Below are 26,704 nucleotides of genomic sequence, written 5' to 3'. Positions count from 1 at the left end.
GTCAATTTCAGCGGGTGAAGTCGTACATACTCTAGATTTCATGACCGATTGTGTTCATGGATTACTGCCCTGGCAGTGGTGAGGAAATCCGCGTCCGGAGGTCGGATCAGCCCGGAAGGGGATTAGTGGCAGACCCTGAACTAACCCGTGGTGTCACTGGACCCTGAGCGGCCTGAGGTTCTTCTCTTCTCCGCATGGAATGATCCAATACTTCCTAGTTCCGACTTACTGACTGGCCGCTTTCGCTCTTCGCTCTTCCCTTTTCCTACCAAAACATTGAACTAAACTACCTAGTACTAACCTACTAACTCTTCGTTGCCTGGTCCACCAGCCGCCACCATCACAAGTCCAGCGATGCATGCGGTAATGCCTTCAATAATACGAGCTCGCTTGTTTTCTCTGCCTCTCAGGATTCTTCCTACTTAATTCATCCAATCGATTTTATTCAATCTAGAATTGGTATGTGAGGAATCCCATCCGCTGCCTCCCTCTCTCTTCTCCCCTCCCCCTCACGTCACCCCATCTAAGACATCTAACTATCTCCCGCATTGTTCGCTACGTATGAATGCGTCAAGACGGTTCTTCTCGAGCTGACCATCTAGGTTTCATGAAATCGTATCGCTGTCACCTTCCATTATCGTTCGCCATCGTTCCTGGGACTTTCCCATGGTCATCTGAGAAGAGTAACCGTGGTTCCCGCTTGCCCCATAGCAGCTGTTCTCGTTTCAGTCGCTTCCTCGCTCCAGTATTATTGACCTCCCATCGCTCTCACCCCCAAACCTTGTCGGTTGCTTTTCCTTCGTCCCTGCCTGATTGTGCTGCTATTCTCAGGACAGCCCGCCGAGCCGTTGCCTCCCGCCTTGCTTTGTGCAAAGCTGCGTTTCTTTTCCTGTTTTCATATAACTCTCTGGCATCTCCTCCATCTATTTTTATCTTATCTAGGCTTTTTTTTTCTTCTTTACTCGGCTCTACTTCCTACAAAGCCTTCCCGGCGCCACCTTGGCGTGACCAGTCGTTTCTTTCACAGCCATGTCCGGTCTGAACCGGGTTGCTAGTTACAGCGAGGGCGATGACGGGGCGGTGGTCGCAGGTTCCCGCCAGCGTTCATTACCAGAAGAGGGGCGTCTTATGGACAGCAGGCACTACAGCGACATGGACATGAATCGTACTATCGCATCACGACACAGTCAAATGTACAACGACGGGAATTTAGAGCCGGTGCCGGAAGGTCGGAGCCTGGAGCACACACGCACGCAGTTCACCGCAACGCCGGGGATTGACAATTTGGGGCCCTCGGCCGTGGGCGGAGGCATCAGTGGTATCGCCCTTGGCGTTGCTAATACCCATGACCGTCAGAGTGGTGTTGACGCTTTCAGGGAAACAGCCGGTCCATTGTACAATATCCCCGCAGAACGAGACTATCACACCACTGGCGCCGAGAATCCGTATGTCCCCGCACCGCCGCCACATTCAGAAGGCACCTTCTACAACAGCTCAGAAACCCTGCGACCGCGCGATTCCTACGGGTCGAATGTTGCGCTGGGCGCGGCGGGTGCAGCCCCGGGACAGTTGACGCCGACTACGGCGCCTTCTCAGCACAGTGTTCAAGATAGTCCTTATCAGGGGGTGGGGGCGTTCAGTGAAGGGCCCTACCAACGGCAGTCGGTTTATTCTACGCAAACCTACCCGCTCACGTTCAATCCGGATGAAATTGCAGATGACGGGGACGATGGGTTTGTCAACGTGGCGCCGAAGGGTGTGTCGCCGTTGAGTCATCAGAGCTTTAACGGAACAGCAGGTGCTGCCGCCGTTGGGGGAGCTGCTACGGGTGGGCTTCTAGGTGGTTTGAGGGGCTTGTTGGGGGGGAAGAAAGACTCCAGTCCGTCGTATGGACCGGTTCCTGGCCCAGGGCTGGAAGCAGCCGAGAAAGGACAGAAAGCTGGCTCGATAGCCGGAGCAAGTCGGCGGAAGCGCGCGTGGATTGTGGGACTCACTCTCGCGTTCATTATCGTGGCTGCCATTGTCGGGGGAGCTGTCGGGGGCATTTTGGGTAACCGAAGTCACGATGGCTCGGCTGCAGCAGACGGATCGGGCAGTTCCTCGGGCGGTTCCTCGGACGGATCTTCGGACTCGTCTGATGGACTGCTTGATAAGGATTCTTCGGAGATCAAGGATTTGATGAATAATGCTAATTTGCACAAGGTCTTCCCGGGAGTGGATTATACGCCATGGGGAGTGCAGTATCCGCTTTGCTTGAAGTATCCTCCTTCCCAGAACAATGTCACGCGCGACCTCGCGGTCCTCTCGCAATTGACCAATACGATCCGACTATATGGTACAGATTGCAACCAAACAGAGATGGTCCTTACTGCTATCGACCGCCTCGAGTTGACCGACATGAAGCTTTGGCTGGGTGTGTGGATTGACAGCAACCAAACAACGAGCGAGCGCCAAGTCAAACAGCTTTACAACATCATCGATGACGCAAACAACACCTCGATCTTCAAGGGAGCTATCATCGGGAACGAAGCTCTATATCGCGCAGGCCCAGACATTGCAACTGCCCAGGCAACCCTGATCAGCTATATGACTGATGTCAAAAACCACTTCAAGCAAAATAGCATCGACCTCCCCGTGGGGACATCAGACCTGGGTGACAACTGGAATCAGGAGCTGGTTGAGGCAGCCGACTTCGTCATGTCCAACATCCATCCGTTCTTTGGCGGTGTTAAAGCCACCGAGGCAGCCAGTTGGACCTGGACTTTCTGGCAAAACCACGATGCTCCGCTGACTGCAGGCACCAACAAGCAGCAGATCATCTCGGAAGTTGGTTGGCCTAGCGGTGGAGGGAATGACTGTGGCGATGGCGACAACTGCGAAAATGATACTCAGGGAGCTGTAGCAGGTGTTGACGAAATGAATCAATTCATGGCCGACTGGGTGTGCCAGGCTTTGGAGAATGGGACCGAGTATTTCTGGTACGTCAATCTTTTCCTCATCGTGTGACCCTAATTCTAATCGATCACAGGTTCGAGGCCTTCGATGAGCCTTGGAAGGTTCAGTACAACACCGAAGGCGAAGAATGGGAGGACAAATGGGGATTAATGGATGCAGCGCGCAAGCTGAAACCAGGCCTGAAAATCCCCGACTGCGGCGGCAAGACCGCTACATGAGGTGTCGCGCTTTCCACCGACTACACTCTATTCAAGTCCCGACTATTAGTGTCATGGGTCTTTCGATGTACACACGAATCTCCGACATACACCATGTTTTAACGATGCACGGATTAATGGCTTGTTTCGAATTTCTTCGCGATGTTCTGCGCTTCCTGTTTATCTCTTTGCACAGGTGTGACGGTGGCGGTGTTGTCCTCGACTGTTGGGGGGGCTGTTCATGTTACCTACCTCCTGTGCCATGCTAGGATGATTGTTGAAGGTGTCTGTATATAGTTTGTTGATAGTGATGGTCTTAAGCCACCGACAATTACTTGCAGATATCATCCATACTTGCGTTTGCTGGAGACTTGCCTGTCCTCGTGCCCTGGTTGAGCCGTGCCTTTCAGATGTAATCCTTGTTTGGTATCCCACACTACTCCTTTCTCACCCATCAGTCTTCGCGGATTTCTTCCTCGACCGGCTGGGTATAATAGACTCGCATCTCCCAAAACGCCTCCTTCAGCTCCTCAAACCGCGGCAACCGCACCGACCCGGTCCGCGCCACGAACCGCTCGATCCCGTCGGAGCCCGTATCCTCCAAGGGCCCGCCAACCATCCCCGCCGGATTCCGCGCCAGCAGCACCTCGAGATGCGCCTTCTCCGCCCCGGGACAGAACAGCAGCGAATTTGAGTTGACCTTCCCGAACCCGTCCGGATGCTCCACGACGGTGATCCCCAGGGCGGCAAGGAGTTGGCGATCGAGCGCGTTGAAGACGGGATCTTGGGCGTAGATTTGAACTGTGGATGTTGTTGGATTTGCTGGTTATTTTCATGTGTTAGTTTTTATTTGTGTGTTGGTTGTAGATGATTATGCTGTGATGAGGGGGGCCCGCTTAGGGGCAAGGGCTGATGTGGATATGGTGTAGGCTGTAGGCATACCAGTCAAACACTCCACCACACTCATCAACGCATTGAGTTGGTAGAGCGAGACGCTGCGGCGATCAACCCATCCCCCGCGCAGGAAGCCACTCGGACTGCCGAGGCCGATGCAGATTATGTTGGTTATTCCTGGAGTGGTGGTGGTGGTGGTGGTGGTGGTGATGGTTGTGGATTGCGCTCCTTGTTCTGTTCTCTGTGTTTGTTCTGGTTCCAGGTGTGGTTCTGTTTGCGTCTGCGGCTCTTCTCGGGTTGCGTCTGGTCGGGCTGGTTCTTGTTCTTGGTGTTGTTCATGCTCGAGGGCAAACTCCCGCCGCACCGTCGCGGTCAGCGTCGCGGCGGTGGTGGAGGCGGTCCATTTCGTGCGGTGGGCGTGGTATTGCGTGAGGAGGGAGGGGAGGGTTAGGGATTTGGGGGCTTCGGCGGGAGTGAGTAGTTCTTGTTGTTGTTCTGGCTGTGGGTGTGGTTGGGATTGTGGACGGTGTTGGCGATGCGCGCGGTGGGCGTTGCCTGTCGTCGTGACGTGCGTCCAGCCGGTCGCGTCGGTGATTGTGGTTCGTTTGGTGGGGCCGGTGCTGGTGGTGGGTTTCTTTTTGCGGGAGGTGTGTGGCATTTTGATTGTATCTCCGATAGTGTGGAAAGGGGAAAGGGGAAAGGGGGTGGTGTTTTGAGGTTGCTGATGCTGCGGTGCTGCGGTGTCAAGCACAAAAAAAAATTGGAGATGCGGGGCGTCGGTGGTTGAGCTTGGAGGCCGTGGAAGTGGGGGAGGGAGGGGGGAGGGGGGATTGGGTGGGTGGGGTACGCTATACTCAGTGTACTGTACAGCCTGGAACTTAACCTGGAACTTGCTTGGGCTTAAGCTTGAGCTTGAGTGTATCGGGATCTATGCAACAATGGCTTGATTTGTCTCAATTACTTGTCTTAGATGAGCGCGAGTAGCGATCTGGAGAGCAGTGCATGTCTCATCTTTGCAATTGGTATCTACCCGTTACACTGCGTGGGTAAAGTGGTTGGGTGTTGTTTCTGCGCTCCTGTTGTACAGTTATTTTGTGTTCTGCGCATGACGATTCTATGCGATTGTCTGGAATTTCGGCAGCATAATGCACCACCGGTGCAGTGACTGTCGAGAACTAATTCCAAGGCATTGTCGAATCTAACTAACAAGATCTTTGGTGCTTTGACAGCTGGCGCATACCCCGCTGACTCACTGCAACACAATCTATTTAATAAGACTCCTCGAGTCCGCTGTATCTCTGTCTATCTATCAGCCTCCGCATATACCAGCTCGGTTCTGAGCAGAATTCCTGGCTATGGATATTTCTCTTTCTCAATTCATTCAACTGGCGATTCAACACTGCAAGCCTCCGCTGAATAATCGGGGTTCGCTCTTGGTCTCCTCCCGAAACTAACTGCATCCAGACTAGCCCACGGCCCCCTCGGACAGCTTAAAATACCACTCGGCATTGCATGACCTGCCATTGACAACAAACCGAGTTCGTGACCTTTTCTTTTCTCGTCGAACCGTCTTTCATCATGGCCGAGCACCCTTCTTTCACTCTCGCGGCTCTCTGTACGTTGCTCACAATATGCGGGGTGTGAAAGTCAATGACCACTAACAGCCACCTAGTGCCCGCCGGCGGTATCGCCGGGTTCATGCGAACTGGCTCTAAGCCTTCCTTGATCGCAGGCGTGGGATTGGGTCTTTCTTATGGATTTGCTGGTATGATCTCCGCAGGAAGCTTGCGCTGCTCTTCTGCTACGAGACTTGAGTAATCTGTCCGAAGCTTGTTACTGACTGGTCCCCAGGCTACCTGATCAAGGAAAACAAGGACTACGGCACGGAGCTTGCGCTGGGCAACAGCATCCTCCTACTCGGCTCGGCCATTCCGAGAATCATCAAGACCAAGGCCCGGGCCCCCATGCCTCTGGTCCTCGGTGCCACGGGTCTGCTGGCGTCGTTCTACTACCAGAAGAAGGTCCGGGAATTCAGGTTCGGTGTTTGATTCGCTGTATTGTATGAGATGACTACCAAAGGCTTGATTGCTGAGATGATGAGGGTGTCTGTGGACGCCCTGTGTACTTTTATTGAGAATGAGATGCTGTATGTTATGTGCTGGGCTGTTCTACTTGGGCTTGCGATTAATCGCACCATAATACAGATGGCTCACTGACCCGACAGGATTGGGGATCCTTCTGAGCGAACCATCGGCTAGACCGATGTGTGATATTCGTCTTTATCGAGCGGTGAAAAGTTCTGCCATGGTATTATGCTCCGACTCACTCGACAGTGCATCAGACACATCAGACTGAATATACCGGGTCGATGTTGTTTGATTAGTCAGCGTGCTCAGCATTAATGGGCCATGTAGCGTATAGATCATTAAGACAATGGCTCTGCAAGCCGCTACAAGACGACTAGGAAGTTATTCTCAACTTTTCCTTGGAGCAAGAATGCGATGTAGGACTGCCGTCCGAGCCGGGTAGATGCCTCGGATGCAAGGACGGCTATGAAGAATGACAGGAAAGCGCGACCCGAAATTTCGGCTTCGGCAGGGAGCCCGGATCAACATCGCGTAAATCAACTCAGTATACTTTCGGTGTCAAGCCAGTATTTTGTGTCATTGCCTTCGAAATGGCTAGAGTAACTCGGGCCAGTGCGCGATCTAAATCGACGGCATCGCAATCCAAGGTGACCAAAGTCTCAAAGACACCCAGGGTGCCCAAGGCGCCCCGACGCGCAGCATGCGACTCATGCTTCAAGAAAAAGGTCTTTATTGATTCTGTTTCCCCAGCTCCCACCGATACCATGGCAAGAAATATTGTACTTTGATCTAATGACCTCTTAGATACAATGCGATGCAGAATCCCCGCAGTGCAATTGGTGCCTCCACCATAACCTTCCCTGCACATATACGAGGCTTAAAAAGTAAGTCGAGGTTGCGCCTGAATCTTCCTCATTAGCTCCAACTAGAAGTACTGGTCGCGATACTGTATTGGAGGACGCTGCAAAATCGAATCTCATGTCTGCTCGTAACAGTCAGTTGCATCCGAGCAATATTGAGCACGAGTCACAGACTAAGTGATTATTCAGGTACTGCAGCAAGGGCCACTTTGACCATGGCTTTTAATGACGGAGTATTCATGACACCAGAGGAAGAGCAAAAATGGATTGGATCCTGCACTGGTGAGGCGGTTGACCACGCGAAACTTTACGCAATTGAGCTTCCATGGTCAAACCCCTTTTCTGGCGCCAAGTCCCATTCTTCGTCGCCGGAACTTCCTTCCCGGCTTGTCGTCGAGAAATATGTTGAAGTGTACTGCTCATCCTACCAGAGTCGCGTCTTTCCTGTAATCAGCAAGGCACTCTTTACAGAAAGTTTGGATCTTGCCTACGGACCAACCAATGCTTTTGGCTCCGATAGTGCCAGATCATGCGTGCATGCGTTTCTCTCCGTGATATACCTCTTCGGGCTGAATGGCAATCTGGTTGAAGCCCATGATTGCGTGACTTATTCCCGGGCTGCGCAGGGCTTTATGGCTAGTCTTGTTTGTGAGATGAGTCTCAGCGGTCTGCAGTCCATTATCATGCTTGTAAGTCGAGAACTTCCCGTCTGGGAATTTTGCATCTTGTGTGAGTATCAGCTGACCTGCCACTTAGATCCAGCATCAATACTTCCTGGGTGATTTGCAGGCTGCTGCAGTTTCCGTGTCGATAGCCAGCCGCCTTCTATTCAGCCTCCGTGCTCACACAATGTCACCATCTGACAGTGCTTATCATAAAAGTGTAGCTGAGCACCACCTGCGCGATCTTTTCTGGCTATGCTATTCATTTGATAAAGACATTTGCTTGAGAATTGGGCAGCCTCCATGTATCAATGACACTCACTGTGACCTCACTCTGCCTGTGGACTATGCGCAGCTGCAAGAGTCCGATATGCAACGAGAGTCCAGGTCGAATACCGATGACACGCTCCCTCTTTTCCCTTTTGACCTTCGACTTTCGATGATCAAGTCGAATGTCTACCAGGCTCTCTATTCCGCAAATGCTGCGAACAAGCCGGCTTCTGAGATATTATCGAGCATCCGGAGTCTGGATCAAGAGCTGGAACAATGGAGACTGAGCTTACATCCGGATATCCGGCCCACGCTGTCTTTCCACGACGAAACGCCGGTCAGTCGCGGCTTGAACACACAGGCAATCATGTTGCGGCTAGCATACTATCACTGCGTCGCACTCATCCATCAAGCCATTGATAGGTGCCGTGGCTGCCAGATAAGGGATTTAGTCTCTAGTGCCATGCTGGTCACGAATGTCAATCAGTCGACGCTTTCATTCCTCGAGGTCGCGATGCCTGTCCTGGCAGGAGAATGTTTCTGGTGAGTGCTTGTGTCTGCGTCTCTGCACAAGACGGGAATAGTCGTTGATCGTAATCGATAGGGTGGTTATATCCTACGCAGTCACTGCAGTCCTAGCGCTGTTTCGCGCTATCCTCAAGAACCCCCTAGGTTCCAGTCCTATGAAAACTCTACGGGCCGTTCCTAAACTGATGCGTAAAGTCCCGGTTCGAACACCTACCGTTGGTGTTATCTTCCACGGGCACTTTCTGAATACTTTCACCACCGAGCTTGTCCGACTAGCCGAGTGTGCAATTGCCAAGGCAACCAGGATGAACGTGGTTCGCCTTAGGCCGGCTTTCGAAGGAGAACGGGCCGCATCATGTCAGATAGTTCTACTCTACGGTACCCTACCGAGGACTTATAGACTACCGACTAGGCTCCAAATCGCCTGGACTACCTCCTCTGGACTCTCCTGAGGCGCCCAATGTCCCACCCCGTCAATCAATCGCATCTCGCGAAAGTCACTGCACACTTCTCCATTTGCCATCTTTTCCAAGGCGCCAGGCTGCTGGTAGATTCCCCAATCGAGCTTGCCTGACACAAACGTGCAGGGAATGTCGATCTTTCGCCCCATGAACACCTCCGCGTCCCAGGTGTACTGCCTCCCTTTAGATGTTTGCACCCGGTACCAGTTCAAAGCCCCCTGGAACCCTGTCCGCTGGTATTCCCTCACGTACACCGCGAGATCCTCATCGGACAGCCACTCCCGAGAGGCCCGCAACCCTTCCTCAGACTCCTCGCGCATGTGTAGCTCTACCGCCTCAGGCATCGTCGCGTCCGCTGGCATGACATAGTAGTACGGCATCTTGGCGAGCTCGTCGGCGGTCCAGCCGGTCAAGGTGCGTGGCTCATTCCCTTTCCAGCGACCACTCTTGAGGTGGAAGTAGCCCCGCAGGAAGCCATGAAGCCCTTCCGCTCCGGGAGGGTAGAGCATCTCGGCGCTGGCAGGCGGAGTCGAGTAGTACCATTTATAGTGCTTGCGGCCCAGATCCAGTAGGGCAGAGTGCACGTCGTCTCCTGCGTTGGATTTGGGACCGTCGCTTGTCGAGTTTCGGGGGACAGCAGAGCCGGCTGGCTGCTGCTGCTGCTGCTGCTGACCATCCACAGACGTAGCAACAGCACTCGCTGGCGCCGGCATGCCATTGAAGGGATGGCTGAGCAGCACAACGCTACGGAAGAGATCCGGCCGGGCCACGGCGCACATGGCGGCGGTCACGGCGCCGCAATCGTGCCCGACCACGCAGTGGACGGAGGTGTACCCCAGTGCATACACGAGGAGGACGACATCGCGGACGAGGGCGGAGACGGTGAACGTGTGCAGGTCCGCCTTGGCGTAGGGGCGGGTGTCCCAACCGCACGTGCGGCCGAAGCCCCGCTGGTCGGGGGCCACGACATGGTAGCCGGCGGCGGCGAGACGGGGGAGGACTTTCCGCCAGGAGAAGGCGATTTCCGGGAACCCGTGGAGAAGGATTATTAGGGGACGGTCATGTTTGTTGTTGTTGTTTTGTGGGTGGCCGGCTTCGAGGATGTGGGTTGTTAGGGAGGGGGTGGTTATGAAGCGGGAGGTTATGCCGGAAGGGACTGGAAGGGGAGAGAGGGATGGTGGTGATACCGATGTTGTCATGATTAGGAGGGATTTGTGGAGTTGCAAAAGTATACGGGGAAGATTGGTTACGGGAGTGTGGGGGGGTTGGGATGTGAGTGAATGCGTTTTATGAGTAATTATGCAGAGATCGGGTAAGTGGCACGATCTGGCGATCGGGAGATGGAGTTGATAGGATACAAATTTAAGTCTTGCGCTATGACGATGATGATGGGGATTGGGATGAGGATGAGGTTGATTGATGATGATGATGACGATGGGTCTGCAATGATGAAACTTTGAACCCAACTGTGTGGATTCCAAAAGTGCCTGCCTGATGGGGCTTAGTGTAGAAGATCACGTTCTTGCGGCGGACCGGATCTTTTCCTGATCGAGACGCACCAATGATGAATCTCCCCATTGGAAGCGCAATGGAACGAACCATTCTTGTTCCTCTCCACGCAGGCTTATTCCTTATTCCTTATTCCTATTCCAAACTGACTCGGGCTCAATCCATTCGCACCTCGACCCGATTTCAATGACGCAACCAATTTCTGCAGCCCAACTAAGGTTCTGGCCCTTCTTTCTCTCCTGCCGATAATCCAGACCATACGTCCTTTTTTCCTTTGCTACCTCCCCTTCTCAGTCCCGCCCCGTCCTTCTCTTTCGTCTTGTCTATTGCTATCCTGTGCTGTGCACTGTGTGCCATCCCTCCTCATCTTCGCTTTGTCCCCGTCGTGCAGGTCCTGCATTCTCCTTGCTTCCTTTTGCCTTTCCCCTCCCTTTCCGATATCCTGCATCTGCACTCACTCACTTTTCCTGTTGCTGCTGCGACTCTCTTTCCGTTTGTTTTCCTACCTTCCGTCGACCTCCGTCGCTACCCCCTTGATCAAAACGTTCCTACACTACATCAAATCGCCTATTCAACCCATTCATATATGCTTTAAGTTGATTTTGAGGGCTCAGTCGCTTGGGAACTCAATTGCGCTCGTTTTGGGCAACGACCGCCTGAGCCATGTTCCGCAGAAAGAGGAGCTCCTCTCAACATCAGGTAAACCCCTCGTTCCGTGGGAATGGCATTCGGATCTTCGACGAGCTAAACGCCGCTCATTCATCTAGCATCCTCTCTCGGCCTCCTCCTCCCAATCCGCGCAATCCGCTGCCAGCCATGCTTTTCTCAAATCCCAACCCTCCTCCAGCAGTCTCTCCTCCGCTGCCGCGGCCGCCGCCCTGCGCAGCCTCACACCCACCCCAACCCCCGTCGAAAATGTGCAGACCAAGCGGATGATGCAGCGGCGGACTTCCGTTTCCTCGCAACTCAGCGGCACGCCGAGCCTGCGACCCATCAGCGGAAATGGGGTCCGTCGCTCCAGCAGTTCCGCCTCCATGACGCATCGCACATTTCGAGATCAATCCCCGCGGCGACCCGCATCGAGCGCTGGACATGTCGACCCCGCACCGCCGCTCCCGTCCATCCCCCGCGAATATACCGGGCGAAAGGACCAAGCACGTCGATCGGTGAGCATGGGCCCATCGCTCCGACAAAGTCCGCGCGGGAAATCCATGGCCGACCAGGGAGCAACCGGGGATCGCACTGCTGCCCCCAAGCCGCCGACACGAGCGCCCGCACAAGCGGCCGCGTCGACGCCGTCCCCTGAGCTGCGACGACCCGCGAGTCGAAACTCGATCAATTTCTCATATCCGATGGGCTCACGTCCGACATCGCCGACGGGTTTGATGGAAATGGATGCATCGACGACTACCTCTCTGGCCGGTCAGCTTTCCGCTCCAGAGTCTCCTAAGGTTACAAGCAATAGCCCCCGAGCAACGCGCGGTGCCACAACAAGGGGTATCTCCCCGGGTAGCCCGGGACAGCGTCCATCGTCTGCAGGGACTGCGGTGGCTGCTGCACAGGCTGCCATTGTACCCCGGAGCCAAGAAGCGAGTGCCGTTGCTGCGTCTCCGCGGAGACCCCCTTCTCAAGATCGAAGTATCCCGGATCCAGCACCGACCCAACAGCTCCTGGCACCCGAAGCCCGACATCCTACACGTCCTGCCTTGGTGAAACGCCCGTCGACAGTGCCGGAAGATGCTCAAGGCGAGGAACAGGCAGAAATTTCTGGCCCCGCGCAGCGAGCAGAGCTCCCTCGTGGGGGTACCGTAACGCCGGAGAGTCCACAGACCATCAAACCGCAATCTACACCGGACCAGACCAAGGATCAATTACTCAGTCCACCCATAAGCCCACCGAGCTCGCAGCCTTCCGTCGACGCCAGTGTCGAACCGCAGCCGTCACATATGCGTCAATCCAGCAGTCCCGGGCGCTCCGCTCGCTTCTCGCGACATCTTTTGGTGGCGAACCTTCCGAGCGATCACCTTCACCAACCCCCACCAAGGTCCGTGTCGCCGGCCAAATCTGCACTAAAACATCCCCGAAAAGATGGCTTTGCTTCCGATCCCCACCCGGAGACAGTGCTGCGACCAGGCCCTGCGCTCAGTGAACTATCCGATGGCACTTCCGTCGCATCTGATGATGGTTCAAAGCAAGGGGCTCGAAAGAGGTATGCCAAAGTCGGCTTCGATGATGAGGCAGAAATTGTGGGCACGGCAGCGAGCCCGCCGACATCTCCCGACGAAGTTCTGCCTGAGTCGCCGCAGTCCAAGCCCAAGAGTAAGGGTGGGTGGTTTGCTAAGCGTAAGCATAATTTACGAAGCGGGACGCCTGATGAATTCGAGCATATGTTGAAACCTCGACTTGCTCTGCCCTCATTTGGCAGTATTCGCGGTAACAGGTCGGGAGGTCAGCCGGAGCCGCAGCCTCGCGAGATTAGCGACAATGAATCCACGTCCTCGTCCGACTCTCCGATGGATACATCGAGGTTTTCATTCTCTAATGACCATGCTGTGGGAAGTGTCCTAGCCAATTCTGTGAGTGAGGTGCCGCAAGAGAGCACGACGCATATTCGTCCAGCTAGCCCTCTCCCAACAGTGTTGGAGCTAGAAAGTCCGTCAGAATCGAGTCACCGGGATGATTGGGTAGAACAGCCAGGCACGGCAATCAGCCACCCGGCGGAGGTCAACGCCCCAACTGAGGCAACACAACCACAAACTCCTAGACAGACTTTGGCAGTTCCTGATATTACCGTTCAGCCAGCTTCGCCCGAACTTGAAAAAGAGCGCCCAAGCTTGGAATGGTACGAAGTCCCAGGGGGCTTTCCACGTTCCTCTTTAGACTCGGGCCCCACACAGGCAAAGCCCAAGAGAAAGTCAATCACATGGGACGACACCGATGTCATGGGCGATTCAGCCGCAGAGCGAGAGACTGATGACGAGTCCGGTGAGAGCATCTACAGTGATGCGGAGGAGGGCGTCAACAGCCATGGCTTTGGCTCTATTGATGCTGTCGTCGATGGCCGGCCGTCGGTCCCATCGTTCCAAGGCGCAGCAGCAGGACTTGGTCTTTCCGAAAAGAATCAGCATCATACGGATGACTGGTCGGATTCGGAGTATCCACAGACCTGCCAGATTGCCCGCGCGAGCTCTCCTGTGCAAGATACAGCCCTTAGTCCCGTCCCAGAATCCCCTGAATCGGTGGACCAAACTATGCCTTTCTCGTCTCCCTATCCTCCTTTCGCCGCTCAGTCACAGGGGAAAAGTCAAAGTGGTTCATCCCCAGCCAAGACCGCACGATTGACTTCTCACCACGTCAAATCTGTTGGACAATCTAACCTAGGCAATCGTGCAGACAACACGGCAACGAAGACTTCTGACGTCCCGCAGGCGACTGCAACGCAGCCAACTGCTACTCAAGACCGGGCCAGGCCGATGTCATGGAGACCTGCTGCCATGCAGAATGGAGTCGGTGGTAAGAATCGTGCGTCAGCAGTAAACGGCAAGGCACCAACTCCGCGAAGAACATTGTCCAGTGGCAGCGATTCTTCCAGCAGTTTCAAGCGAGCCAGTCGTCCATCTCGGGCAGAGTCGAACCACACCATGCGTCTGACGATGCGGGGCGGCCCTCCAGTCCGACAGGCCCCAACCCGGGCAATGTCACCACCAGCCGACTCACGTCCGCGTTCACCGCAATCGGGTGGTAATATGCGGACGACGCTTCGAATGAACGGAACCAAACGCGAGAAGGGCTCATTCTTTTCCAATAAGTCGCCGAAGAATAAGGTATCCAAGGTACCTGGTAGTCGATTTACTTCCCGCTTCCCTGATTCGGACGACGACGAGGGCTTTGACAACTGGCGATCACGATATCGGTATGACGATTCTAGTGACGATGAGGATGAACGAGCCCCAGCTCCGCTGCCCCCTGTTCGAGGGATACCTCGGCGACAGGGCGCTCACGATGGCGATTCAACGGAGCTAGAAGACAGCTCCGACGAGGAGCGGCAGGCGGCTGCGTCTCGACCGCGAGCTGCTGTGCCATCTCCCTGCAAGTCAGGCTCAACACGGGACCCTGCCTTGGCAGCAGTGGCTCGGAGTCGTGGAATGACGGATGAGGAGATGGACGAGTTTCTCCAGCCCAATCGAGGGCGCAAGGCGGGACTGTTCCATCGGTTCAGCATGCGCAAGTCCAAATCCCCTGTCAATCGCAGGTCCCTCACAAATGGTACTGCTCGACATGGCGGTCTTCCAGAGCGTTCGCTAGTCGAAGGCGAACCAGATCTCCCGCTGCCTGGAGCTCAAACTAACGTCGTCACTACTATCACGGCGACCAACCCGCCGCCGCCAACCCCGTCCAAGCTTGTGCGACGTGCGTCACAACGGTCCTCGCGCAGTGACGGTTGGCCGTTGCGCACCGAGCGCAAGGAGTCGGGAACTGCACCTGCAGCTACCACCAACGGTGTTGACGAGCGCCTCGCGACAGTTGATGAGGATGCCCGCAATAATCCGATCACCGCTCCTGCCGGTGGACTCGCCTCCAAAGAAAACCAGGATCCTTCCATCCCAGCATCAACAACGAAGAACAATTCTCGTCCTGCCGCAGACGTTGTCATTGGATCTTCTGGACGCAAAAAGCGCTTTCCCCGACTCCGCAAAGCTTTTGGCTTGCGTGACTGACCGACTCCACACTTTTTTATTCACTTTCACTTCCAATATATATATTGCACCATCTTTTGCCATTCTTCTTCCCTCCTTTGCACTCTTTTCCTTCATTTGATCCATTTCGATGTACTTTGTTATAATATCCGCGGAGCCTACTCTGCATCCGCAAACCACTATCTATAATCATAATGCAGGCCAATGATACTTACCCAAAGAACTTTTGTCGGAGAGTCTAGGCAGCTTTGCTTTTCACAACAACAAGGATAAAGTGGGTGGAGGCCACCTGATTCAGTGGTATTTATGTGTGTGTGTGTGTGTGATGGAGGAGTTTTCACCACCAGGGTACTTTAATGAGATAAGATATACGGGATTCTTTCTGTTGTTATTTTTGTTGTTGTTGTCTTCCACCTGTGGTTATGGCTATGGGTACGGAGGCACCTGGCGCTTGGGATCGGTGGCGGTTGGATGGTTGGATGGTTGGATGGATGGACATATGGGATTATGTTTTCTTTTCAACTAGGGTTTGACAATTGGTTGATACCCTTCGATTTAAGGCCGTGATGAAGATGCCCGGTCGGGGGACTGAATAATACAGTGATTTTGTGTGTAAGCTGAATCTGATTAATGGGGTTTGTTGATGACCGTTCAATATAAACTTCGTAGTTCATTGTTCTTGAGCTAAAAGGGAAGGAGTACTCCGTACTGACAGTACTGGAGCTGGGGTATATCTCGTTGCCTGCAGGGGTACCTATAGCCTAGAGCTGCCGGAGCTGAGCTTCCACCCACCTTCCCTTTTCGGTCATCAATTCTTCAATCATCTCTTCTCCGGGCCGGGTCCCCGCGTGTATGTTGATCTCCATCTTCGAAGAGATAGATCCTACGCAGTGTCTCTAGTACAGTACAGGGGCACGCCCAACGAGCGCACGAGCGGAGGAAAGAAGTACTGTATTGTACCGAGCAGGGATATGCCTTGGATCCTCCGCAGACTTACATAGTAGAAACGCCTCTCCCCCCGGGTTAGACGATCTGGATTCTTCATTCCTTCCCTCTCGGGTAAGACTGGACAAAACCATCGAATCTCAGGTCCTTCCTGCCACCCCGCGTTCAACCAAATAACTAAACAAGCAGTCTGACACCACACACCACACAGTCTCCGATTCAATAACGTATCTGCCTCCGCCCCCCGAGCCAACAGCGCACCGTACAGTACTGCACTGCACAGGCCGGTGTACATACCTACTACAACAGGACATGACATGATACTATCCCCCTCTGAGCCTCTGAGTGAATAGGATATGCAAGATATCACCATCCCTGAATTGAAGGTATGTAACCTACGTAATTACTAGTTGATTGACTCCTCGCGCAGGAGTCTGGGCGGGCGGGGAGGGGGGTGGGGGGTGGGGGGGTCTCTTTCCTTCTTCTTTGGGAGGGGGGCAGGTTTCGGGTGTATCCCGCTGAGATCTATCATTGGTATTATAGTATAAGTTAGCTGGCCACGGAAGGGGGAGGGGAAGGACAGTCATGGTATGGTGTCTTTTTCCCTTTACTAGGCACAGCAGTCATGGAACAGCCATTCGCCTGCCACTCATCACATTGTGGTACCACTATCGCCAATATTCACCGGCGAAGATAGACATTTCTCGTTGGACTCGGATTGGGCTTCTTCTACTGTCCAAGGTGTGGTCGATCCCCCAACTACTACCTCTGAAGCTAACTTCATCTTTGCGTGCTCAATTGTCTGAATGTGCCAATGCATTTGCCATGGGGAAGCGAATGGTTAGGGCCACGGGATTAAAGGCCTTAGCATGTCCTACTGTACTACAAGCACAAGGTGTACTCTAGCCACCGGACGAAACGGTGCATTGCCAGCCCCGTTGTCGATAAAATAAATCAGTCTACTCAAAGCCAGTTCTAGATCATGATCTACATCCATTATTGCTAGATACAAGAAGGCCATGATACATTCGAGTAAACAATTTTTGTCAAAAGGCCATTCCGTCATACGTGAATCCATCAGATACAAGATTTGATTTCTTAGGTCATCAATGATCGTGCGCTGCGAGTGAAAAAGAAAAAGACAAAAGAAAAGTCAAAGACCCATGAGCGGTCCGTGGTTGATGCTTTGCGGGGGTGACCACGGTTCCCGCCCACGGGCACCATACCCAACCGAGTAAAGGCTTACAAGCGGGAAGCGTGGACCACCTTGTAGTCAACGACCAACTCGCGGCCACCGTCGTTGATGACAAGGGCACGAACGCTGCCACGGCCATCCTCGAACGCCTCACGGATGCGGCGGAACAAGTGACCCTGGGGAACGACGGGCAGGCCCTGCTTGACATCACCGGTCTCAGTCATGGCGACCAGGCGGCCGTCATCACGGAGGTCCAGGATGCGGTAGGTCTTGTAGACGGGACCAAGCATGGTCTGGACGACCACCGAGGGCGAGGGGTTGGAGACGAAGCTGGACTCCTCCTGGAGCTCCCGGGTGAAGAGGTCGACACCCAGGTAGCGGTGCTGGCCGGTCTGGGGGGAGACGGAGATGCGGATCACCTGGCAGGGACGACCCTGGAGGATCAGGATGTCGCCGATGCGGATGAAGTGGACGGGAATCGGCACGGTCTCGGCGGTGGCGGAAGAGTTGCCGGCGCGGGGCTCCACAATGCGGACATCCTCACGGACGCCTTCACGGAATCGAACTGGCCCGCGTTCGTCAGCGACGACTAGTTCCTCGTGGTCTTTGTGACCATGGTGGTGGTGGGAGGAGGTGGGGTGCATGATGCGGTCGGCAACGCGCTCCACACCACGACGGAAGGAGTGATAGTTACCGTCGTCGTCGTAGTAGCCCATCTTGCGAGAAGGAGGGGAATCCACAACAGTCTTGGGCTTGTAGACCTTAACGTTGGCTGAAGCAGGAGCTTGGGGAACCGGCTCAACGCTTTGTTGACGGCGGCTGTTGGGGTCCCGTTGGTAGCTGTCGACGGGCTTGGACTGGTACGCACGGTCGTAAGAGACGTCGATCTCTGATTGGACAGTGCGGTCGTACGATACGTCCCTGGTCGGCTGGCGGGGGCCTGGAGCGTAGGAGTCTACAACAGGAGCCTGGGTAGACCGGTTGTAGGCGGGGTTGACGTCGTAGGTAGGGTTGTTGACCCGACGACGGTACTCACGCTCAGTGATATCGAGCTGAGTCTGAAGAGCTTGATCGTACGTGGGTTGACGGTCTTGGAAACGGACCGACGGTTCACGATAGCTGTAGAGGGAAGAAAGGATGAGATGTCAGATAGGGATTGACAAGGGAGGGGAAGCGGATAAGAGATGATTGGGTGGGACAAGAGAAAAGAAAGGTATGTATGTATGAGGGGGGGGGAAGGGGGAAGAGGTAATAGTATGTGTGTGTGTGTGTGTGGGTGGGAAAGTATAAGAAGGCGGGTGGTGGAGGAGAAAAGAGGAGAAAGAGAGGAGAGGATGGGGAATGGGAAAGAGTGGGAAAGCACGGGAAGACCCAGTCGGCTTCCCTTCAGGGCCAAGGGACCATTGGGTGATTTGTTTGTTTTGGTGCCACGTAAGAAACGAGAAAACAGAAATGAAAACAAAAGAAATAAAAAATAATAAAAATAAAAATAAATCAAAAAGACCGACCACCAAGAAGTGGAGGAGGCGAACTAGAGCGCATTAGGCCAAGAGAGATTCGATGATGGTGACACCGCTTCTTTTGGCCTCTCTCTCTTTCTCCACTTGGTTTGCTGTCGGTGCTAGACTGTAGTCTAGGCAGACACCGGACAAATCTTCATAACCATACAAATAGAAAACGTTTCAATTGATTTCAACATACCGTTCGCGTGTTAGATCAACCTCAGGATACCGGGGCGGAGGAGCAGTACTAGTGGTAGTAGTGACTCGCTCGTCAAAGTGGACACTGACGTCGTTGGGGCGCGAAGAGTGCCTGTGGTGGTGATGTTCGTGCCGATGAGGCTCGGGCGCAGCAGAAGTAAACTGATCGCGCTCAACGAAGTGAAGGTCGATTTCTTCCTTTCCGTAGACACGCGGGTCGGGAAGAGGAGCAGAGGTTCGAGTATCTTCCCGTTCGACGTGCGAAGTGCGATCGAGATTGACTTCTTCCTCTACTCTGGCTGTGGCCGCGAGAGTAGCTTCAGGAACAGCGTCACTCCGGTACGACGACGGGAAGACACTGAAGGGGATGGGGACGCGGGCGTCAAAGTCCAGATTGGCTGTCCTGTCGGCGTCCTTTCTCGAATCCCTTTCGAACTGTTAAACAACAACTCGAAAGGCGAGACAAGAAAAGACTCTTAAGGAAGAGAGAAGTCTTTCTCGTAGAGAGATGGGAGGAGGGGGTGTGGAGGGGAAGTTGATAGATCAGACTACCCGAAGAATGCGGAGAAAGTTCCTGATGAGGAATGTGAGATAAAAGATAAGCTTAAAAAGCTTGAGGGGATTGGAATGTGAGGGTAAGGGAAGAAGAGATGAAAGAGGATGGAGAAGGAAGAGAGGAAAAGGAAGAAGAGAAGAGAGAGGAGAAGGACAGAAGTGGAGGAGGAGGGGAACAAACCCGCTGAAATACAATTGCGGATGGTTTCCCTCGTCACGCGTTTTGTTTACCACACCTTGCCGTTTCTGGGGGGCGATGTTATTCCCAGACATCCCCCATTATCCCTATCTAATCAGCTTCTACCCACTTCAATTGACTTTCTAGTCCCTTCCTTCTACTTTGCCCAGTTCATCCGGATTCCATACTATCAAATCTACAATCGAAGAGGCAGGTAGGTGAGTGGGTGGGTGGGTGGGAAAGGGAAACGACCCGAGGTTCAGAAATCCGCCTACAAACCACGGTTCCTGAATCTGCAACTCAAACTTACTCTAGTCCACATACCACAACTTATCTCGACCACGCTGATCTATATAGGGAATTTATCCTCCTAAATCAAGCCCAAGCAGCGCTAACAACCTTGATCCACCGCGCAATTGATTGATCAAATCTTCCTTCATCGTTCACATGCAGGCCGACCCTGCTGTATCCTCCCCCAACGCACACACCACGAGGCTGGCCAGCCACCTCCGGGTCCCCATGGCAACTGGGCCGGTTTCCCCGGGTCGCATCGGAAATCCGAGCTCCCTGGAGCTGGAGCTTAAGCCGATCAACGCTCAATGCGCTTGCCTGCTGCCAGCCCCTCTCTTTCGTCCGTCCATCCCGCGCTCGTTCTTAGACAATCACTGTCAGCAACAGCCGAGGAAACAACCCGAGAAAAAGAAAACATCTTAGCAATAAAATAAGCTGGAGGCTGGGTCTGGCATGTTCTCGCTCCGACCATCCCATCGTCAAATGTTCTCTGTTAGCAAGAGCTCAGCTCACTGGATCAGTTGTCACGCTCAGTAGTTGTGTCAATGTGTATGATCGGGCTTACAAGCAGCAACCTGCCTGCAGCATGATGTTTTCTTCAAAAGCAGTGGCCCTGCCCACAGTTGGCCGGACCATGATCCATTTCAGGTGCCTATTCGTGGTCTCCGGCCATTGGAGAGCTGGTCGATGAGCAAGCACCTCGGTCCCCGTGGCCTCTGGGGGGAGCGCCAGCTTGCTGCTGATCTCACTGGGATGTGGACCCGACCGGGGAGGGGGGGGGGGAGTGGAAGGGGCCATTCAACGGCCCAGCCATTCATGATCCATGATCCATCAATCCAGCCAGCCAATTTCCAGCCTCACTTCGGTAACATTTCGCTTCCAGCCTGTCACATTGGTGCATTGGCGCTGACTATTATTAACTCTCTTCAACAGCGGAGAGTTATGAGTAGCAATGGTCAGTCAGCTCACAGCTGGTTGTTTCGGGTGGAAAGCTAGTTTCGATATCTCGACTCTCGAGTCTGGACAGATCCACTTTCTTCCCGTTTGGTGTAGGATTTCCTTGGTTGCTAGCTTTCTGGTTGTGGTCGGTGCCGGTTCGGGGAGCTGACACGGGTAAACTCCATAACATGTACTGTACCACGGTGCCCGGCGATCGCAGTGGAGTCTTTTGGCATTCGTCACCCTGCGTGTGTCGTGGGCATGGCACATTGGCAACGCCGATGCGATTCGGGTACGTACTCTGAATGGATGATAGAGGTTTGGAATCTGCAATTGACAGATCATATGTACTGCAAAGGTACAGTACTTGACTCCGACGTGGTGGGGACGGTACTGTTGTCTGGTCTGGCCCTCGTGCGCCCGAAGCTGCTGTCTTTCAGCCTTCAGCCAATAACTATTCCCGACCAGACGAGCAACATCAGCCAGTGAGCCTTCACCTACAGTCAGTCACCTGCACATATATCCAATCTCTTCACAGTCTTTATAGTCGAAGATGAATCAAATCGTGACCTGCTCGTCACCTCTGTAATCAGAACGAAGGTGCAATGCGACCAGCCCGGGCTGAGGAAACTGGCGCGTCCACGGGTGAAATCAAATTAGGCTTAGCGCGACTCCCAGACCTCCGCCTGCCTACTGAGTAGTACATCGTATATCAAAGGTCCTCCCGCGTGTGATATCCAAGACAGAGCTTCGAGTACGCCTTGGGAATGAGTCGATGGTCGATATCCTTCATTCTGCCTTTCTAGAAAAGAATTACTATCGCTATACTCGGCGAAAGCTTCAATCGTTCACAATGCCCGAAGGAACCAGCCCAGGAGATGGGACAGAGACTAACTAGACTTTCATTGCTCACCAGCCAGATTGGGTTCACGCATCAGCAGCTACAGATCAACATTCTTGACTTATATAAAATGATCCCCAACAGCCAATCCCATTAAGCTCTTGTACGTTGTTGACTCTCCTCCGCATGTGCAAAGAATGCCAGGTTCACGCAAAACCTGAATCTACTCGTCCTCACCAGGGAATTAAAGATATTACCAACAGAGATGATGACCCTGTTCACGGTGCATGGTTGTTCCAGGCCATATTCATCATTAGAGCTATGATTACCTATCACAACTCATCGAATTCATGTATCAAGGGCCCATGACGAAAGCGTGTAAAGCTTGCGTCCATGCTCCTTTAAGAAAGCCCGATCGCATCCGTGATATCCCACTGAAAGGCGCCGAACCTTGAACGTCCCGTGTGCTTGAAGTCCACGGAAACCCATCCCACAAGAAATTAGGCTGTATACTCTCGGAACGACGCACTGTAGAAGCCCATTGAGACCTCTCGACTCTGACAAAGGTTTCAATAAGCTGCCAGTACCAGTTCCCTAGCTGATTAGAAGCATGTACAGTACTCTCACGCTTCCACGGTATGTTGCTGCACCAAACGACCTACCACAAGAAGATCCCTACTTAGAGCAGACCGATATCTACACATCATCCTCCCTACTATCATGTGTAGTCAGGGACAATGTAACTGTGTCCCCGGGCCGTGACAAAAGACCTATCATGCTATCAAAAGTATGCAAGCTCTTGCTAAATAAAGACTACCAAAAATGCCATTTGATATATAAATATGATCGGCTTGCTATTCGTGCCATATTGCATTGAGCCCTAGCCAGTAGCTTCTTCTACTGCGCATGCTATCATAGCCAATCTCATTTGGTGGGAATTGGCGACGAACTTGTGGATGCTCCAGTACGACCACTTGTCTATCATCTCCGTCGCCGGCTTCTTGAACAGCACGCTCATACCGGTTATTTTCCACAACCTCGATAGCCTCACTTGGTTCCATAGTTCAAGCAATCCCTGGAGTTCTTTCTCGTGTATTGGTGCATAGTCCAGCAACATTGCGCGATCCCCGCGGCGATCGGCGTCGCAGCCGAGGTTCCAGACTTGTACACATCCGCACCCTTGTCTTCAATGGTGCTCAGAGAACCCCCTGGGGCATCGACTCCCAGTGTCATGAAGCACGTCGCTGCATTATAGTCCAATGGGGGATTGAAGCGCTGCGTCCAGCCGAGATCGTCGGTCCCGCGGATGGAAAGGACTTGCACATTACTAGCGGGGAACATTTTCAGCCCTGTTTCCACCATCGCTGGCGGCTACCGCAAAGAATAGCATGCGTTAATGGGTCTCTGGAGCGCCCTGTAGATGGAGTTACTAATAACTGGCTTGCCGTCAACGTATATCTCTTCAAATCCGAATGACATGGAAACAATATTGGCCTTGCAGTCCTTCCAGGCCCACTCTATTGCCTGAAACTTGTTTAGCTGACAGACTTTTGCGAAATATTTTTGTGGACATATGATATCGCCCGACCTCTGGTATGAAGACGACGGACAAAATGGCAGACCACAGCTGGGAATGATAACTCACTTCGGCAACACTTTGAACCGCGTTTTGTAAATCAGAAGAGTATATCTGCCAACCGGGCAATGTAGATATCAGCAGCGGGCGCCACTTGCATTAGCACTGACAATATGTGCGTTCCATACCCGTCCTCATCCTTTGCAAAGGGCTGGCTCTGCTCAGCATAGTCCTTCCAGCCTTTGAGGGGCCGCTTCCGGTCTCTGTTGAAGAATATGGCAGATGCGTTGTAACCTGTGTCTAGAACAGCAATGCAAATTCTGTTCTCCGCAAGATCTCTGTCTTCTTGGAGTTAACCAAGTATGCTTAGCGTAAGAGGGCTGTTCTTGATATCTTCCAGCCAAATTTTGATTTAGCCAGGATTTAGGCGAGAAGCAGCTTGCTCTGGGGGCCTAAGGAATTGGATTGCAGGACTTCAGCAAGTGGTATACTTCTCTCATCTGCGATGTCGACTTCAATATCCTCGGCGCAGTTGAGGTCGACAAACATCTCGTTGACGATGCGAACAACCATGGTCACTGAGCCGATATCTTTGCCAAGGAGCTCGCAGAACTCGGAGGCAGAGCTAATCTCTGTGGTATCGTCTCTTTTCCCCGAAATATGGACGACACTGTCGCGCTTCTCGACCACGATACCTCTATCGTGTTCCGAAGGCTTGTAACAGATACTGATACCCGACTAGCAGCGGCCTGCCGAGGGACCAACATCTTCAGTACATCGCCCTGAGCTGCGAGACGGTGCAGTCTCGCTCATGACCTGAGCACGAAAGATACCCCATGGAGGAGCCAATGATAGGATCATGCTTGGGGAATTCACTTGCTGGCTGCTTTCGCTCATCTAACCTCTGAACACTATTCCTTAGCAACAGCCTATTTTTGCATTTGCATCGCTGGTGTGTATAGCTGGCTCCAAGTTGAAGTCACCTCGCCAAAGTTGTCATTAACCTCTCGCATCTGATCTTCGGCAATGCCTGAGGTGTAGGCGACAATTGCCGGAGGAATGCGATGGAGGTAAGTAAGCACGCCCAGTCACAATCCCATCCTCCCTACTCGGCGAATGTATATAACCTCAGACAGTATAGGGGCCCCAGATACTTGGAAGGCTGCTTAGAAATACGAATCAGCCCTCAGACAGCCAACAAATAAACAGACTCTCGAATAACCGTGCAGATTGAGCCTGAAAATAGGTCCTTAAACAAGTGCGTAGAAAGCTTTCAATCCCACCCAAGCGCTTCTCTCCATTCCAACAGGCAATACAGAATGAGTGACCAGCTCACACAGTCTTCAGTCAACGCAACCAGATCAGATCTATAAAGTCGTTCCTTACTTGCCAGTCCCATCGAAAGCAAACTACCCCACAACTCCCGGACCCCTCTTTTTCTCAACTTCCTGATAACCCTAGCTCTAAGTACTAGAAGAAAATATTCCTGGAGAGAACCTCCGGATCCCCAGAACCTCCGGGTCCCCGATCTTTTCATCTTCCGAGTATCGCTAAGCCTGAGTATCTACTAGAAACAAGAATAAAGCATTTCGAGGGAGACCCCTCCCCTTCTTTTACTTCCCACTTACCGTAGACTGCAATCCTAAGCACTAGAATATATAACTTTCCGGGAGAGATCCCCCAGATCCCCCTTCCTTTCAGCTCCCCATTAACCTCAACCCCCAATCACAAGACGTCTCGGCCCGCCGGAAGTACGGCAGCGGGCAGCAGTAGCTCCAGCCTTCGTCGTTGACCATCCGCGCCAGCAGGTCGTATTTGGCGACGGTGCCGCCGCTCAGGGCCTTGCCGGCGCTCTTATAGCAGGCCCGGCCGTCCAGGTGCGTCTGTGGCACCGTGGTGTAGGCCCAGTCCAGCGGGCTTGAAGTGCGCGCCGCAGCAGCGCAGCGGCGCGCTCGTCAGGGGGTGGGGTAGGCCACGACGTTGGGCCCGAGTTCCAGGAGGAGGATGGTTTAGGAGGGTTGGAGTTCGAACAGGCGGCCGGCGAGGGTCGAGCCGGCTAAGCCGCCGCCAGTGATGATGTAGATGTGGGTAGTAGCCATGAGGACTGATGAAGTTGAGGTGGGGGAATGAGATTTATTTCAAGGGAGGCAATTCGGGTCGTTCTTATATTATCGTATCACCGGGTTTCTTTGTGCTCGGTACGGCTGGCCTGAGACCAGAGATCGCCGTAAGCTCAAGGCTGGCTTGGTATCACCAATAGGCGTGAGCTTGCTGATTGGTTGATTCGTGTAGATTCCATTTGTCGGTTCAAAGTATATCTCACATGCCATGCCGTCTTCCGAGTTGGTCCATGCCGACGCTGACAGAAAGGGTGCGAGTTCAATTGAGCATAACAGTGCCACCATGTAGCGTCGCCTTGTTCAACTAACTCTTCCTGGACAAAAAAAAAGCAGCCGTGCTACTGACACCGACTGTCGCAGACTACTATAACCTGTCAAGCATTCTTCCTCACCACCCGCAACTCATGCGAAAATGAGATCAAACATCTCACAAAAAATGGAGCTGCGGGGAATCGAACCCCGGACCTCTCCCATGCTAAGGGAATATTATACCACTAAACCACAGCCCCTGTTAATATAATGAAGACCTATTTGTGGGTATTATGTCCCAGAAATAGCGATAAGATAATCGTTGTGCAGCCCAGCGGAATGCTTGGTCTGAATACATGCCCATTCCACCCAGACCTTTACAGCCCCCAGGCCCGGTGATCCATATGTGCATGTCAAAGCAATAGCCTCGCCCTCTGAGCGGTGAGTCTGCGTTCAATGGCGTGGGTGTCTCGGTCTGGGAGTATCGAACACTTAGCCATGCTGCCACAAACACATAGACTGGGAAACGGGACAGGAGGCATGTTGTTCACTTCATCTCGAGGGTATAATGCAGCCGTCACGACTTATTGGAGCACCTCGAGACAGCACTCTCGCTCATGACTGATCCGTGAGTAGCCTCTATGGTACGCCCGTTTAACGACCATCGACAGCCCTGCGACAGGATCAGACTCAATCTCCGGGACTTGGTTCGCTTGTCTGCTCGTGTCGAGGAACCCATCATCAACGACTGACACGCACACCCACTAGTCTTTGCGGAATCGGGAGGAAGCCGTATCATAGAGAAGGTGCTTATTGCCTTCCTTGGCAGGGTCCAGAGATCCCCAGGGCAGATGCAGACGAAAAAGCCCCCACAGCAGAGAGCCGGAGTCAGTCCGTACAAAGTATAACTAACTTAGTTTACTGACCCTGACCGTTGGTCAAATCAAGCGGTAAGTGGGGGTAAATCCTTCCGAAGACCTCGTGAAGATGGACCT

At 53.3% G+C, this 26,704-nt stretch overlaps 9 protein-coding genes and 1 non-coding gene across 10 annotated transcripts; 4 read left to right on the top strand and 6 right to left on the bottom strand.

The window, feature by feature from the left end:
* Nucleotides 1-1,029: 1,029 nt before the first annotated feature.
* Nucleotides 1,030-3,173, top strand: bgt3 (putative cell wall glucanase; the record flags this gene model as incomplete). Its single annotated transcript, XM_020197117.2, has 3 exons — nt 1,030-1,318; nt 1,385-2,978; nt 3,029-3,173. 3 exons carry the CDS (start codon nt 1,030-1,032, stop codon nt 3,171-3,173), a joined length of 2,028 nt encoding a protein of 675 aa, XP_020056202.1.
* Nucleotides 3,174-3,606: 433 nt separating this feature from the next.
* On the bottom strand, nt 3,607-4,704 carry ASPACDRAFT_60680 (SRR1 family protein; the record flags this gene model as incomplete). Its single annotated transcript, XM_020203581.1, has 2 exons — nt 3,607-3,974; nt 4,095-4,704. 2 exons carry the CDS (start codon nt 4,702-4,704, stop codon nt 3,607-3,609), a joined length of 978 nt encoding a protein of 325 aa, XP_020056201.1.
* Nucleotides 4,705-5,624: 920 nt separating this feature from the next.
* ASPACDRAFT_43494 (TMEM14 family protein) lies at nt 5,625-6,094 on the top strand (the record flags this gene model as incomplete). Its single annotated transcript, XM_020201268.1, has 3 exons — nt 5,625-5,661; nt 5,719-5,811; nt 5,898-6,094. The coding sequence occupies 3 exons, from the start codon at nt 5,625-5,627 to the stop codon at nt 6,092-6,094; spliced, it is 327 nt and encodes a 108-aa protein (XP_020056200.1).
* A 1,114-nt stretch (nt 6,095-7,208) lies between these two features.
* Nucleotides 7,209-8,472, top strand: ASPACDRAFT_43493 (transcription factor domain-containing protein; the record flags this gene model as incomplete). Its single annotated transcript, XM_020201267.1, has 2 exons — nt 7,209-7,682; nt 7,750-8,472. The coding sequence occupies 2 exons, from the start codon at nt 7,209-7,211 to the stop codon at nt 8,470-8,472; spliced, it is 1,197 nt and encodes a 398-aa protein (XP_020056199.1).
* Nucleotides 8,473-8,847: 375 nt separating this feature from the next.
* Nucleotides 8,848-10,113, bottom strand: ASPACDRAFT_29336 (alpha/beta fold hydrolase; the record flags this gene model as incomplete). Its single annotated transcript, XM_020199632.1, has 2 exons — nt 8,848-9,529; nt 9,599-10,113. The coding sequence occupies 2 exons, from the start codon at nt 10,111-10,113 to the stop codon at nt 8,848-8,850; spliced, it is 1,197 nt and encodes a 398-aa protein (XP_020056198.1).
* Nucleotides 10,114-11,814: 1,701 nt separating this feature from the next.
* Nucleotides 11,815-15,141, top strand: ASPACDRAFT_29225 (uncharacterized protein; the record flags this gene model as incomplete). The annotated part of the gene is made up of 1 exon (XM_020199623.1): nt 11,815-15,141. One exon carries the CDS (start codon nt 11,815-11,817, stop codon nt 15,139-15,141), a length of 3,327 nt encoding a protein of 1,108 aa, XP_020056197.1.
* A 2,166-nt stretch (nt 15,142-17,307) lies between these two features.
* On the bottom strand, nt 17,308-19,398 carry hexA (putative Woronin body protein HexA; the record flags this gene model as incomplete). Its single annotated transcript, XM_020199639.1, has 3 exons — nt 17,308-18,379; nt 18,962-19,072; nt 19,124-19,398. Coding segments are annotated over 3 exons (1,458 nt in total), but the record flags the coding sequence as incomplete, so codon positions are not given.
* A 4,365-nt stretch (nt 19,399-23,763) lies between these two features.
* On the bottom strand, nt 23,764-25,439 carry ASPACDRAFT_43489 (uncharacterized protein; the record flags this gene model as incomplete). The annotated part of the gene is made up of 3 exons (XM_020201266.1): nt 23,764-24,067; nt 25,096-25,257; nt 25,372-25,439. 3 exons carry the CDS (start codon nt 25,437-25,439, stop codon nt 23,764-23,766), a joined length of 534 nt encoding a protein of 177 aa, XP_020056195.1.
* Nucleotides 25,405-25,970, bottom strand: ASPACDRAFT_119651 (uncharacterized protein). Its single transcript, XM_020196268.1, has one exon. It carries the CDS (start codon nt 25,743-25,745, stop codon nt 25,509-25,511), a length of 237 nt encoding a protein of 78 aa, XP_020056194.1. The 5' UTR covers nt 25,746-25,970; the 3' UTR covers nt 25,405-25,508.
* ASPACDRAFT_t161 lies at nt 25,898-25,969 on the bottom strand. The gene has a single exon. It is a non-coding gene; the product is annotated as a tRNA-Ala (tRNA).
* Nucleotides 25,971-26,704: the final 734 nt, after the last annotated feature.

This window comes from Aspergillus aculeatus, assembly GCF_001890905.1.
Source record: "Aspergillus aculeatus ATCC 16872 unplaced genomic scaffold ASPACscaffold_8, whole genome shotgun sequence".
NCBI classification, from domain to species: Eukaryota; Fungi; Ascomycota; class Eurotiomycetes; order Eurotiales; family Aspergillaceae; genus Aspergillus; species Aspergillus aculeatus.
Note: the sequence above shows the minus strand (reverse complement) of the source record. Positions and strands in the feature narration are given on the sequence as shown.